At 37.9% G+C, this 16,284-nt stretch overlaps 2 protein-coding genes across 6 annotated transcripts in view; one reads left to right on the top strand and one right to left on the bottom strand.

The window, feature by feature from the left end:
- CEBPZOS (CEBPZ opposite strand) overlaps positions 1-16,284 on the top strand; it is a 295,755-nt gene that overhangs the window by 181,742 nt on the left and 97,729 nt on the right. The gene's annotated exons all lie outside the window — the stretch shown is intronic.
- Positions 1-16,284, bottom strand: part of EIF2AK2 (eukaryotic translation initiation factor 2 alpha kinase 2) — a 91,862-nt gene that overhangs the window by 50,957 nt on the left and 24,621 nt on the right. For all 5 annotated transcript variants that reach the window (XM_069072202.1, XM_069072199.1, XM_069072200.1 and 2 more), the window contains one exon: positions 14,578-14,747. In XM_069072202.1, the coding sequence (XP_068928303.1) occupies positions 14,578-14,747 (170 nt within the window). The remainder of the gene's footprint in view (positions 1-14,577; positions 14,748-16,284) is intronic.

A 16,284-nucleotide genomic window follows, 5' to 3' on the forward strand; every position in this document is an offset into this window, starting at 1 on the left:
ATTACAACCTGAAAGATGGTAATCCATTCTGGTTTATGTCAGTTATTTTAGCCCAGGAACATTTTTGGATATTTCATTTCAAAATTGTCTTTTACCTCTATAAAAGACTTCTAAAGTTTCATTGCCATGTTGAGGTGAGTGGGTTCTAGAAAGCTATTCCACTAGAGATCAAATTCTGGCAACTTCTATCATGATGGAAAAGGGACAGTATGGCATTACATGAAGAGTTCTTAATCTGGCCTCAGAAGACCTGGGCTCAAATCCCCACTGAACTATTTACTAACTATGATAGGAAAGTCACTAAAGTTCTCAGAACCTCAGTTTTCTCATCTGTAAAATGATGGAGGTGGACTAAATGACCTCAAAGGCCCCTTCCAGCTCTAAATCTTATTTTAGCCCAGCTAAAATAAATTTGAGGAGGTTCCTCACTAGAACGACGGCAAATAGATGAATAATACAGTTATTTGATTCTTAAATAGTGTGAACACTCCTGAAAAAAGCATCCTTTTATAAAATGGCAATTTATCAATTACTCACAAACTCACAGGGTTCTTAGACAGGGAAGGAACTTCCTCTGGATCAACATATATCTGAATAAGAATCCCCTCTATAATCAGTACTGTTCTGTAAGAAATAGGTAATCTGGCTTTTTTTGGACTTTTCATGGTAAAATGCATTTCACAGCGAGTTCTTCAGATCTGTGAACCCTCTGAAGAGGAAGCAAATAGACCAGCACACACATGGAAGAGAAAGAGAAGCCCCTCGTATCTCCTCATAACTTCACTCCCTGAATTTTATGACCTTGCTCCTTCAGTAGGCTCATAACCAGTAACTCCAATGATTCCCCAGTGAATCCCACTTAAGGTAATATGCACAGTGGCCAAATACAGTACATCTGGTATTCAGACTACCTGGCAGTATTCATGGTTCTCCCCAACCAAATGAGTTACATGAGTCGGAGAATATATAAAGAAAGAAATAATGATAATAATAATAACTTCTATATAGCGCTATGTGCCAAGCACTGCGCTAAGAGTTTTACAGTTGTTATCTTATTTGATCCTCACAACATTAGGTGCTATTATTATCCTCATTTTACAGATGAGGAAACTGAAACAAACATTGATTAAATGACTTGCCCAGGCTCACACCACTAGTAATGATGAGGGATGGCTTCCAATAGGTTCTTATCTAAGACCAGAAAGCCTACGATTCAGTCTTAAAAGAATTCAGTAGGCCCAGGCTAACTTGGGGTCAGAGTTGTAAAAGTTTATTATACGCCTTACAGCGGGCAAGGATCCTTAGGGGACCTGCAACCTTAAAGGGGTAGAATTAAGATTTATATAGAATCATCTATAGTAGAACCCAAGCCAATTATGCTAACTAGGTGATTAAGGGTGGGATTAGGGAGGAGTTAAGGTGGGGACAGTGTTTAAAGGAACATGCATTTTTAATGTAACCGCTCAAGCATATTACCCATGATTCACTGGGAAAAAGCCCAAGGGGGGTGATACCTGGAGGTGTGGATTTAGGCTTGAAATGTCACTAAGTTGGCTAGCAGTCAAGGGCTGATGGAGAAGTGCCCAGTCTGCCACCTATCAGTGTTATGTTTGACAAGATTGATGTCTGGGAACCAAGGTTCCCAGTGTGTGGATAATAGGCTAAGGAGTTAACCCAGAGATAGAGTCCCAAAGGATTCATGGGGGCAGTAGAACACTATACAAGGGGGAGATAATAGTGGCCTAAGCTGGAATGTTTATAGATACTTTAGTGAAGGATTCACAGGAATAGTTTGTTATTTGTTCCAAGCTGAGATAGTTGTTGCTGGTCAGAGTTATTGCTCTGAAGGGGGAGGGGGGCATGAAGTGTGATTTTACAGACTGATGTTACAAAGTGGTATTACACATTGGTACTACAAACACAGATCCCAAGCACCCCATCAGTAATTGCCTGAGGTGTTATTTGAATTCAGGTCTTCCTGATTCTGGAAGAGGGGGAGGGATGACTATCTACTACACCATCTAGCTGTCTTTTTACTTAGAAGGTTATTGTTGTTATCTTCCTTCTCCCATCAAGAAAAGCTGTGAAGTACATTTTCAGACACGCCCCATGCATAGATTTGTTTTGCTTGGCTATATTTATTTGTTCCAAAGGAGGGCTTTTATTGGAAGGGGGAGGGAAGAGTTAGGAAGAGGTAATGATAACTGTGTTAAAATTATATCTTGTTCTGGTCTCCCTGACCATTTTCCACCTTCTAGTTAGCATAGGTAGGTTTATAAGTAGCCAGTATAAAGTGGCAACAACAAAAAGTAAGATCACAAAGGGAAACCTTTGCATCATATACAAACTGTCACAAAACTCAAAAGAGCATAATCTACAAATTATATCATATAGTAATCCAAAATCACATCCTAGTAATGTGCTGTGCTGAGTCAGGAGAAGCCATCTAGGCTTTACTGTCAGGATTTTTGGTCCTATGATATGTAAATCTCAGACAAGTTCCAGATATCTACAGTAAGACCAGGAGAACACAACTTTGAAGTGACACAGACCTGTTTACTTAAAAGTTTTACTGGGGTGGCTAGGTGGCGCAGTGAATAGAGCACCAGCCCTGGAGTCAGGAGGACCTGAGTTCAAATCCGGTCTCAGACACTTAACACAAAAACTAGCCGTGTGACCTTGGGCAAATCACTTAACCCCAATTGCCCCTCCAAAAAGAAAAATAAGGTTTTACCAACAACATTGAGGTGATTTGCATATGTTAATGAACTAAGCCCAAGGTGGCACAGGTAAGAATTAGCCAGTTCCCCCCAAAAAAGCTATAAAAGTGAGACCTAGACCTCAAACTCCTGCTTCCCCAAACATTCTTACATCTCACTCAGGGTCATGCTGCCACGTGCTCCCAACTCTGTTCCACTGTTATGTGAGTGATTCTTTGTGCCTCTCACCCTCCCCATGCTCTTCCCACATTGCCTGTCTTCTTCCACCTCCTTTTTCCTAGCCCCACAAAATCTGCCTCCACAATCTTTTTTCACCATTTGTCTCCGTACTTTCTGTGCTGTTTGCCTTGAAACCCTGTGTGTTATTAAAGTGTAATTGCAAGACTTCCAGTACCAAGATAGTGAAGTAAGGAAGGAACCCTCTGAAGCCCTCCCAAATTCCCCTCCACACATCTAGAAAACTGCCTCAGAATGGGTCTAGGAGCAGGGAAGCAGCTTACCACCCCAGAAGGAAAGATCTGTCTCACTGGGGTGGGAGGGGAGTGAGGTCCAAGAATAGCAGTCATAGTCAGCCTCACAGCAGAGCACCTGCAGCAAGCCTTTAAGCCTGGAGTAATACACCAGGGAGGCCCCACCCTCTAGCAGCCCCCTAAGCAAGCAAGCAAGCAGCCTATATAGCACAGCAAGGCCCCACCCCACAACCTCACCCTCAGCACAAGCCACCAGTGAGGCCCTGACCCCATTGCTGACCAATAGTGAGGCCCTGCCCCAGAGGACTACCAACAGAGTGATCCTGTTTCAAAAGCAACCCAGAAGCAGGGCTCCACCCCTGGAGTGACCAGCAACAAGATTGCCTCCTCCAGAAAACCTTTGTTACCATAGCAACCTAGCAGCAAGGTGCTATGCTTGAGCAGGCCAGCAACTAAAGCCCATATCCAAGGGAGGCCAGCAGGGAGGCTCCACCCCAGAATACAAGCCAGAAGGGGAGCCTTCCCTCTAGAGAAAACAAGCAACTAAGCCCTGAAGGCCAGGGAAAGGTAGCAGTAAGACCCATAGCCCCAACAGAAGACAGTGGGACTATGTAGACCAGAGCCCAGCCCTCACCTGAAGAAACCCAGTCGAAAAAAAAAAAAGAAAAAGAAAAAATTAACAGAAGCAACAACAAAAAAGAATTTATAGAAAGTTACTATTGTGACAGAGGTTCAAGGCATAAATTTAGAAGAGGACAACCGTGTCAAAATGGTTACATATGAAGCCTCAAAGAAAAATGCAATTTGGTCTCAAGCACAAAAAGAATTCCTAGAAGAGCTTAAAAAGGATTTTAAAAGCAAATTAGAGAAGTAGAAGAAATATTTGGAAAAGAAATGAGAGCAATGAAAGAGAATTGTAAAAAAAGAGTCAATAGCATGAGAAACGATACACAAAAATTTACTGAAGAAAATAACTCCTTAAAAAATGGAATTGGCCAAATGGAAAAGGAAGTACAAAAGCTCACTGAAGAAAATAATTCTTAAAAATTAAAATTGAACAAGTGAAAATTAATGACTCTGTGAGAAACCAAGATACAATAAAACAAAATAAAAAGGTAAAATATAAAAGAAAATGTGAATTTTCACATTGGAAAAACAATTGACTATAAAACAGATCCAGGAGAGATAATATGAGAATTATTGGACTATGTGAAAGCCATAATAAAAAAAAAAGCCTGGACCACATATTTAAAAAATAAATTATCAAAGAAAACTTCCCTGATATATTAGAACCACAGGGCAAAACAGAAATTGAAAGAATCCATCAATTACTGCCTAAAAGAGATCCCAAAATGAAAACTCCCAGGAACATCATAGCCAAATTCCAGAGGTCGAAGACCATGGAGAAAGTATTGCAAGCAGCCAAATGGAAATAATTCAAATATTGTGGAGATATAGTCAGGATTAGGCAGAATTCACATTAAAGAACCACAGGGCTTGGAATGTGACATACCAGAAGGCAAAGGATTTGGGATTATAACCAAGATTTACATACCCAGCTAAACTGAATATAATCTTTCAGGGAAAAAATGGATATTTAATTTAAAAGAGTACTTTCAAGCATTCCTACTTTAAAAACCAAAGCTAAATAAAAAATTTGACCTTTAAATACAAGACTCAAAGTAAAAAAAGAAAGAGAAAACATAAGACATTCGTTAAAGGTAAACTGTTTCTATTTCTATATGGCAAGATAATATTTGTGACTTTTTTTTTTGCTTTTTGGAGGGCAATTGGGGGTTAAGTAACTTGCCCAAGGTCACACAGCTAATTTTTTTGTGTTAAGTGTCTGAGGCCCAATTTGAACTCAGGTCCTCCTGACTCCAGGGCCGGTTCTCTATTCACTGCGCCACCTAGACGCCCCATATTTGTGTTTTTTTTTTTTTAAGCAATTGGGGTTAAGTAACTTGCTCAAGGTTACACAGCCAGTTATTTCTGGGTGTGGTGCTGAGTGTCTGAGCCTGGGATTCAATCTCCAGGTCATCCCAACACTGGAGCCGGTGCTCTTACTTGCTGAGCCACCTGGCCGCCCCAACGCCCCATATTTGTGACTCTTAAGAATTTTATTATTATAAGAATAATTAGAAAGAGTATTGTAAGGGTTATGGGATTTAAAGATCTCCCATGCCCCATGGACGTGCTGACATAGCAGAGCAAGAGAAAGTGAAAAGCCGAGCTAACGGTCCTGCGGTTGGCAGTTGGCGGCGGTTGCCTTTTTTTTTTTTTTGTTAGGACCCCTGCTGAGCACTGCCAGGGGCTGGAGCTGCTGGGAGCAGGACTTTCTGCTAAGGACTCCTGCTGAGGACTGCCAGGGGCCGGAGCTGCTGGGAGCCCGCTTCCAGGGCGCTGAGTGGTTGCTGTGAGTGGGGAGAGGAGGACCTTTGCCTGAGGTAGCCTGTTCTGTTTTAAAGGCTTGAAAATGTGGGTGTTTTCTACTTTATCTACCTGTGCCAATATCATAACTACTCTGATGGCTTTCACTTTCTGGTTTTGGGACTCAGTCTTTTGGTATCTTAATAAATTTTCTAGTTTATTTCCCCAAATGGCAAACCTGACGTATTTTGTGATGGATAATTATATCATCATATTTGTAATCTCTATAGGCATTGTGAATATGGCATTGCTGATACAAGTATATGTAGAAAGAGAGTATGGATATAAGGTGACTTTGATGGGATGATACCAAAACAACAACAACAAAATAAAGGGGTGAGAAAGAAAATTGTACTGGATAAAGAAGGAGGGGGGAGATTGAATGGGCAGTAAATTATTCCACATAAAAGAGGCATGGAAGAGCTATTATAATGGAGGGGAAGATGGTGGGGTGGGGGGTAATGTGTGGCAGGAAAAGCTTAAACTTTACTCTCATTGATTTAAAGAGGAAATAACACACACTCAGATGGATATAGAAATCTCTTAAGGAAGTAAAAAGGGACAGGGATAATAGAAGGGAGAGGAGGAACTAATAAAAGGAAAGGTATACTGGGGAAGATGGTGATCAGAAATAAAATACTTGTGAGGAGGGAAAGAGTAGAGGGTCAGAGGTGGGGGAATAAACAAATGAAAAATAGCACAGAGGGAAATAGGGTTAGTTATCATAATGATAAATGTGAATGGGATGAAGTCACCCATAAAAAGGAAGCAGAGAGCAGAAAGGATTAAACACCAGAATCCTATAATATGTTGCTTACAAGATACACATTTGAAGTGGAGAAACAGGGTTAAAGGCATGGGTTTGTAGCAGAATCTACTATGCTTAGGCTAAAGCAAAGAAAGCAAGAGTAGCAATCATGATCTCAGACAAAGCAAAAGCAAAAATAGATCTAATTAAAAGAGATAGGGGCAGCTAGGTGGCGCAGTGAATAGAGCACCAGCCCTGGAGTCAGGAGGACCTGAGCTCAAATCCAGCCTCAGACACTTGACACAATTCCTAGCTGTGTGACTTTGGGCAAGTCACTTAACTAACCCCAACTGCCCTCCAAAAAAAAAAATAAATAAAAAATAAAAGAGATAAAAAAAGAAAACTATATCTTATGAAAGGTACCATAGACAATGAAGTCATATAAAAAACTAAACATAAATGTATCGAATGGCATAGCATCTAAATTTTTAAAGAAGTTGAATGAGTTATAGGAGGAAATAGATAATAAAATATACTAGTTTTGTTTGTGGGGGACTTCAACTTTTCCCTTTCAGAACTAGATAAATCTAACCAAAAAATAAACCAAAGAAGTTAAGGAGGTGAAAAAAAATCTGGAAAAGTAAGATATGATAGATCTCTGCAGCAAACTGAATGGAAATAGAAAAGAATATACCTTTTTATCAGCAACATATGGCACTTACACAAAAATTGACCATGTGTTAGGACATAAAAACCTCACAACCAAATGCAGAAAAGTAGAAATAGTAAACACATACTTTTCAGATAATAAGGCAATAAAAATTACATTCAATAATGAACAATAGAAAGAAAGATTAAAAATTAATTGGAAACTAAATAATCAAATCCTAAGAAGCAAATGGGTCAAAGAACAAATCATAGAAACAAGAGATAATTTCATTAAAGAGAATGACAACACTGGGACAATCTACCAAAATGCATGGGATACAGTCAAAGTGGTACTTGAGGGAAATTTTCTTTCTTTTTTTAATGTTTATTTTTACTTTACAACATTCATTTCCACAAGATTTTGAGTTACAAATTTTCTCCCTGTCTCTCCCCTACCCACCACCCCAAAACAGCAATCTCACTGAATACCCCCTTCCCCATCCCCCCTGTGACTTTCCAGTAGGGCAAGATGGATCTCCATACTTGGGGGAAATTTCTATCTCTAATTGCTTACATCAACAAAAACAGGGGGAAAGGAGATCAATTAATTGGGCATGCAACTAAAAAACTAGAAGAATGAAGTAAAAATCTCCAATTAAACACCAAATTGGAAATCCTGAAAAATCAAAGGAGAGTTTAATAAAATTGAAAGAAAGAAAACTATTGAACTAATAAATAAAGCTATTTATGTAAACACCAAAAAAATAGACAAATCTTTGGTTAATTTGGTTAAAAAATGAAAGAAGAAAACCAAATTACTAGTATCAAAAGTGAAAGGGGTGAATTTACCACCAATGAAAAAGAAATTAAGACAACTTGAGCTATTTTGTCCAATTATATACCAGTAAATTATATGTCAATAAATTTGACAATCTAAATGAGTTGGATGAATAGCTACAAAATATAAATTAGCCAGGTTAACAGAAGGAGAAATAAAATACTTAAATAACCCAATCCTTGAAAAAGAAATTAAACAAACCATAAATGAACTTCCTAAGAAAAAATTCCCAGGACCAGACAGATCCATGAGTGAATTCTACCAAATACTGAAAGAACAATTAATCCCAATGCTATATAAACTATTTGGAAAAATAGGCAAAGAAGGAGTTCTATCAGATTCCTTTTACAGAAATATGGTGCTGATACCCAAGCCAGGAAGAGGCAAAATAGAGAAAGAAAATTATAAACAAATTTCTCTAATGAATATTGATGCAAAAATTTTAAATAAGATATATTAGCAAAGAGATTATAGAAATATATCACAAGGATTATACACTATGGCCAGGTGAGATTTCTACCAGGAATGCAGGACTGGTTGAATATTAGAAAAACTGTCAGCATAACTGACATATCAATAACAAAACCAACAGAAATCATATGATTATCTCAATAGATACAGAAAAAGACTGACAAAATATAGCATCCATTCCTATTAAAAACACTAGAGAGGAATAAATGGAGCTTACCTTAAAATGATAAGTAATATTTATCTAAAATCTGTAATGGGGATAAGCTAGTAGCCTTCCCAATATAATCAGAGGTGAAGCAAAGATGCCCATTATCACCTCTATTATTTACTATCGTGCTATAAATGTTAGCTATAGCAATAAGAAAAGAAAAAGAAATTAAAGAAATTAGAAGAGGAAATGAAACTATTTATATCACTCTTTGGAGATGACATGATGTTATACTTAGAAAATCCTAGAGAATCAAATAAAAAAACTACCTGAAATTATTAACAACATTAGTAAAGTTGCAGGATACAAAATAAACCCCCGTAAATCATCAGCATTTCTATATATTACAAAGTCCAACAGCAAGAAATTCCATTTAAAATAACTGTTAGACAACATAAAAAAACTGCTAGACAAACCCAGAATAATATGAATGTAACTATAAAACACTTTTCACACAAATAAGTCAATTGGAAAAATATTATTGGTATATGTTCATTGGTAGGCTGAGCCAATATAATAAAAAATGACAATTCTACCTAAGTGAATCTATTTATTCAGTGCCATACCAATCAAACTATCAAAAATTATTTTATAGAACTGAAAAAAATAATAACAAAATTCATCAAGGATATCAAGGGAATCAGTTAAAAAATGTTTAAGAAGGTAGTCTAGCAATAATATGGTACTGGCTGTAGCGGGCAAGCACTCCAAGCATCCTCAGGGTTTGCTGCCAGCACAGGTTCTTGGATCTGCTTTGATAAAGGAAAGCAACTCAAAATGGGTTAACAAGCTTACTTTAATCAGTCAGACCATATATCGTTTACCTTGTTCAGGGGAAAAAGGTCAGCACCCCGAACTTCAAAGTATACAGGCAGAATTATCAAGACAGAAACAGATCAAGTAGACAGCTTTCCAAACTGTCCAGCCATTACCTCCATACCCAATCAACATCTGGGTTTCAACATCTGGGTTTTTCAAAGCTGGGGGAGCTCTGGACAATGGCTTCCCAGAATCCAGATCAAATCACAGAACACTTCTCAAAGTGAGCCCCCAAAACAAAGCCTCACATCAGGGCTTATAAAGCCTTCTCCTGGCTCAGAGAATGTAACAACCTTATTGACCCACTGGCCAATCAAAAAGTATCTACTGAAAAACAAGCCTCCCACCCCAGGCTTCAGGTGCACTTTAGCCTAGGGGCAGGGAAGATCTTCCAAATTTGCATTCCTGTTACACTGGCCAAGAAACAGTGGTTGATCATTGGAATAGATTAGGTACAAATTACATTGTAGTAAATGACCATAATAATCTAGTATGTGATAAACTCAAAAATCTAAGCTTTTGGAACAAAAACTTATTATTTGACAAAAACTGCTGGGAAAACTACAGAAACTAGATATAGACCAACATCTCACTTTACCAAGATAAAGTCAAAATGGGTACATGATTTATACCTAAAGGATGATACCATAAGCAAATTAAGAGAGCATAGAATAGTTTATCTATCAGATTTATGGATAAGGAAAGAACTTAGCACCAGAGAAGATAAAGAAAGCATTACAAAATGTAAAATAGATAATTATTGATCATATAATTTTTTTAAATTTTGCATATACAAAATCAGTGCAACCAAAATTATAAGGAAAGCAGAAACCAGGAGGTGGGCGGGAAATTTTACAAGTCTCTCTGATAAAGACCCCACTTCTCATATATACATAGAACGGAGTCAAATTTATAAAAATACAAGTCATTCACCAAATGATAAGTGGTCAAAGGATATGTGTGAAAAGCCAGTTTCCAGAGAGAAATTAAAGCTATCTATAGTCATATGAAAAAATATTCTAGATCACTATTGATCAAAGAAATGGAAATTAAAACAACTCTGAGGTACCACCTCACACCTATTAGAGTGGCTAATACAACAAAAAAGGAAAATGTTGGATGTTGGAGGGGATGTGGGAAAACTGGGACGCTAATGCACTGTTGGATGCTAATGAGCTGATCAAAGCATTCTAGAAAGCAATTTGGAACTATGCCCAAAAGGCTATAAAACTTTGTATACCCTTTGATCCAGCAATACTTCTGCTAGGTCTATATCCCAAAGACATCGAACAAAAGGGGAAACTTTCAATTTGTACAAAATGTATAGCAGTTCTTTTTGTGGTGTCTAAGAACTGGAAATCAAAGCGATGTCCTCCAATTGGAGAATGACTAAACAAGCTGTGGTATATGATTGTATTAAAATATTATTGTGCTATAAGAAATGACAAGCAGGATGATTTCAGAAAAACCTGGAAAGACTTACATGAACACGTATGAAGCATAGTAAAGTGAACAGAACCAGGAGAACATTGTACAAGTAATAGCATTATTGTTTGATAAAGAACTGTGAATGACTTAGTTATTCTCAACAATACAATGATCCAAGACAAATCCCAAAGGTCTAATGATGAGGCATACTATCTACCTCCAAAGAAAAAACGATATTGACTGAATACAGACTGAAGCATGCTATTTTTTCTTTTATTTATTTTCTTTTATTTGAGTCTTCTTGTACAAAATGACTAATATGGAAATGTTTTACATAATTGCACATATCTAATTGTTTACCCACTCAGGGAGGGGGAAGGGAAGGAAGAGAAGAAGGGATAGAATTTGGAATTCAAAACTTTAAATTAAAATGTTTTTTAAAAATTGGGGGGGTGGGGGGGAGTGCAATTGCAACCTTACTTCACATTGCCATCACGGTCTTTTCCGGCAAAAGAAGTGGGCAGCCCTACCTCATTTCATAATTTCATAAACCAAATAACAATTGAATAACGACACTGAAAAACAAAAAAGAAAAGAGCAACAATGAAACATGTTTGAAAATACACTGAAGAGAAGAGGGAATTCAGATGGAGAGCTAGGCCAGTAGAACAGTCTTAGAATTGTGCTAAATTTATTATGAATTCTTTTTCTAAATTTATTATGTATTCTAATAAGACACTGAATGTAATAGAGATATGCAGTTTCATATACAATCCTCTTCATCAGCACTTTGTATGTGGAAATTGTTTTTGTCAAATTCATAACAATAAAAATAAAATTATTTTTTAAAAAATTCTGTGAAGGGTATATGATTTCAGATTTATAATCAAATCTATCTTCTATTGGCAGTTAGCATGGCACAGTGAATAAAGTACTAAGCTTGGAATCAGGAAGATGAGTCTTCCTGTGTTCAAATCCAGCCTCGGCTCATATACCTATTAGCGTGTGACCCTGGGAAAGTAATTTAAACCTGTTTGCCTCAGTTTCTTCATTTGTAAAATGAGTTGGAGAAGGAAATGGTAAACTACTCCAGTATCTTTGCCAAAAAAAAACTAAAATGGTATCACAAAGAGTCAGACACAACTGAAATGAATAAACAACTACCTTTTATTTCCAGCAGAGGTTCAAACTCCCATAATACTGTCTTTGCTCTAAGGAAGCCACAGTTTTCCTTCTGTATGTCTTAAGGTAGAGAATCTTAAGGGAAAATAGATAGTTATGAAGGGAAGACATAGACATTTCAGAGTTCCACAATTCTTAGGAGAAGTAGCATGGTTTAGTGGGCAGAGTACTGGATTCAGAGCCAAGAAGAATGACGTTTGAATCTTTCATCTGATCTTCACCAGCTATATGACCATGAGCAACCTAAAAAAATAGGGACAATAATACCTATGCTACCTACCTCACATGGTGGTTGTGAATATGTTAACTCTGTTTGCCTTGTAATTGTGTATATTATAGCGTGAATACTTTTTTTTAGAAGGAAAATCAGAAAACCAGACATCATGAACAACAATGCAACATGACAGAAAATGCAATTGATTATTGATGTGATGGAACTGACAAAGCTGTCATTTCCTACTCAGTTCTCCATATGTGCAGGCAATTCCATGACTGTTTTAGAGCAGGGACACATCAATTAACTTCTCACAGCTCTAATTTCCTCATCTATTAAACAGGCATAATAATAAGGTCACAGATTTAGAGTTGGAAAAAACCTCAGAGGACATCTAGTCCAACTACCCCTACTCTTATAATGAGGCCCCAAAAGGTTAAGTGACTTGACCAAGGTTACATAGGTAATAAGTGAACAAGGTAGGATCTGAAGCCAGTGACCTCTGGCTCCAAATCCAGTGCTTCCCACTATATCACACTGCCTGATAATAGCACCTATTTATAAACTCAAGGTTTGCAAATTATTTTATACACATGATCTCATTTGGTCCTCATAACAACCCTGTGTAGTAGACACTACTCTTATCCCCATTTTTATCAATGAGGAAACTGGGGCTAAGAGAGGGTTAAGGGACTTTCCCAGGGTTACATAGTTATTAAGTGGCAAAAACAAGATGTAAACCTAGATTGGCCTGATTCCCTGTTCGACAAAACTGCTAGGTCACTAGGCCACAGTGCATATCTACATCACTGGGTTTCATGAGGATTAAATGAGATAATGCATGTAATGTACTTTGCAAACTTTTATGTTTTATGTTAGCTATATCAACTATGATTAATTTGCCCAGGATTTTCAATAATCCCAAACTGCTTGCTGCCACAAAAGACCATCTTTCTATTCACAAAAATATTCCTTATTATGCTTCATGGCTGTAAATTATAAAACATCATGATCCCAGGAGTCAAAATTACCAGACAATGGAAAGATACACAGGTGTTTAAATAGGCTGCAGTACCTTACCAATGGTGATTTGTATGTACAAGAAATGGTATAAAAGATGTATGACCAAGGACATGCACAAGTGTCCAGTAAAGGAGGGAAGACAATCATTTAGTGAGAAGGAGGTACAGCAGATAGACCAGCCCAGCTGCTACACAGTGTAACATTTGAATAGTACCCAGAGGATGATCTCTAGCATGTTCAGATGGCCCTCTGGGAGGATTTATGTAAGGGAAAGGACAAAAATCAGCTAGGTAAATGTGAAGGCATGAAGGATTGCAATCCGGATCCCAGGAGAAAGTATCTACACTGACAAGATCAAGGATTCATCTAAGGAAGTCATTTACCACATTTACCACTTCCTTTTTTTCCATTATGATAGTTCACTTCTGGATTCAAGGAAGAGAAAAAGAGCTCATGCTCAACAGGAATTGGTCCAGTTATAACTTATTGATCTCAAAGGAAAAGATACAAAGAGGACGTATCTCCGTCTATGACATTGACATCCATGTTCCCATATCAAAAGACAGACTATGACACTTGTGATATCCTACCGAAAGTTATCCCACTCATCCAGGATTCAAGAATGATTTGAGTAGGTCCTTAACTCTGGGACTTACACTGAGTAACCAAACCATTTGCCCTTCACAAATACACCAACCTAGGGGGAACAAACCCTGGGCATCTTTAAGAAAAGTAGCATGGCAAAGTGAGTAGAGGGCTTACAGTCCAGAAGATGGTCTAAAAATTCTAAGCATGTTCACCACCTTCCCCACCATTTTGTCTCCAGTACTGCAGAAACAGAAAGAAGCCATCCAGGAATGAGCGCCATTTAAAAAAAATTTCATTGTTTCAATGGTTTCCATGGCTCCTCTTCCCCCACCCCCTCTAAAAAAAAATTCATCCCCTGGTGACTTGTTCAGGTGATATGCCTGTCCATAATTAACTAGGTTGGTTAAACCTAGTTTAATCTCAGAAAACAAATTCTGTTACTAGGGTGATAATTTTAAGCCTGTCCACCATGGGAAAACCAGTCAAAGCTTATACTTTACTGGCAAAGCTTTTGAGAACCCGGGGGGTGGGGGCGAAGAGAGAAAGAGCCTTCGGCCTTGAAGGCACATGTGGCCTTAAGGCCACAGGATCCCCACCCCTGATAGGGTCACCTCCATGCCACAGTGGTGAAGCATTTGAGTAGGATTTTGTAGAGTCTTTCCACATATCATAATAAAAAATAAAGAGTAAAATTCTTAGAATTTCTTAAACATAAACCATAAACTTTCTTAACTGTTGTTAAGAAAGAAGCAAGCATTAAATAAAGGGAAGGCCCAAAATAATCCCTCACCTTGGAAGTCCAGAAGGGTCCAATTTTGTTTCCATTAGGAAATTCAAAGTGATTCCTTTCTTTTGTGCATACTGGTTCAGAGGATCCATATAATTTATTCTGCATGGTGTTTTGCTTTCTGAGACTCTTGAGTGTTGAGTTGGTTGAGGTGACATAAAAGAACTCATATCCTACAAAATAAAAACATTTTAGAGGGCTTATTTTACTCTTCAAAATTTTTCTTCCCTAAATAAGGTTACTTATGAACAGTACAAAACATGACCTGGACTTCTGGGGTCATGTGATGAAGGATTAGACATTTTCTCTAATCCCTATGACCTCTCAAACCACTCCAAATCAGAAATTATGTGCCAAAGACAAAACAACTTCAGCTGTTCCGTGGTCTAGAACACCCAGAATCAAAAATTAAAATAAAAAAAAAACCCTCAGGAACTAATGTTCACTGACCCTGAGATCATTCAGCATCTCTCCCCCACCTCCCACACTGCTGGCAAAAAAGGCTGAATTAGTAGACCCAAAGACTTGGCACAGGCTTACATCAAAATCCACCGCTGCACTGCATTCTCTACTCCATATTTCCAGTTTTATGGAGACCTTGGCTCAAGACTGTGTAAGTTTGCTTGGGACTCAACAGCCAGCTGGGCCACAGGCCTTCTGAAGCAAAAGCCTGATGGGGGCTACAACCTGGAAGCACCAGCACTGCAAAGCTCTGAACTGCTGGTACCAGGAAAAACAGTTTCTAAATTGTCAATGCTAGGAAAAGCAGGCTCTGAGCTGCCAGTGCCAGGAAAAGTAGGCTCTGAACTGCTGAATTAAGGAACAGAGAGAGACAGGTCACCAGGACTAGAAACTGTGCATTTGGAGAGTTGTATAGCACTCCACCAAGCTGGGGATAGTTCTGACCAACCAAAAGTCGGTTGGGGCAGATTCCTAAGTTGGTGAACCATGAATTGCCTAATTAGGAAGGAGACTGAGATGCTTTGAGATCCAAGCCACAAAGAAGCCACAATTAGGGGGGAAGTAAGGGAAGTGAGCAATAAGGAAATAAGAAAAGTGAGCAGGGAGTGGGGACTGAAAGTACCAAAGATTTCAGGGAAAAGAAATCTCAATGCCTTTGAACATAAACAGATAAATCCGCACAAAAAAAAACAAGAGAAAGAAATATGGCCTCTAGATCTAGTAAATGAGTATGGGCACCTATAAATAAATACTGCAAAACGAAGGAAAATGATCCAACACTTGATGAGATAGAAGACCTTATGCGACTTGAGGAGAACCTTAACAACATGCTGTTCCTGAGTGGTTTAAAAGAGAAATGAGAATTGTGAGAGTAGAATTTATGTTCTACACAGCAAAAATAATGAGCAAAATAGAAAAACTTGAATTTGAAATGGTAAACCTCACTAAAGAAATAGAGAGAACAACAGATTGGGATTGCAAATCCATAGAAGGGAAGGACAACTTAGAAGAAGAAAAGCAAAAAACAAGAACATTAAAAGAAAATATGTTCACTATGCAAGCAAAACTTATGGATTTAAAAGACAGAGTATATATAAACAATATAAGAATCATATATTTTCCAGAAAAACATGACAGGACAAAAACTTTAACAATATAATGAAGGAAATAATAGGTATTTCTGAACATTGAAAATGAAATTCCATTTGAAAGAATTAACATATTGCCTCCAAGAAACAAACAAACAAA

Source organism: Petaurus breviceps, unplaced genomic scaffold (genome assembly GCF_028583685.1).
Source record: "Petaurus breviceps papuanus isolate PSGF00001 unplaced genomic scaffold, PetGlider_PUasm1.0 90845, whole genome shotgun sequence".
Classification (NCBI taxonomy): domain Eukaryota; kingdom Metazoa; phylum Chordata; class Mammalia; order Diprotodontia; family Petauridae; genus Petaurus; species Petaurus breviceps.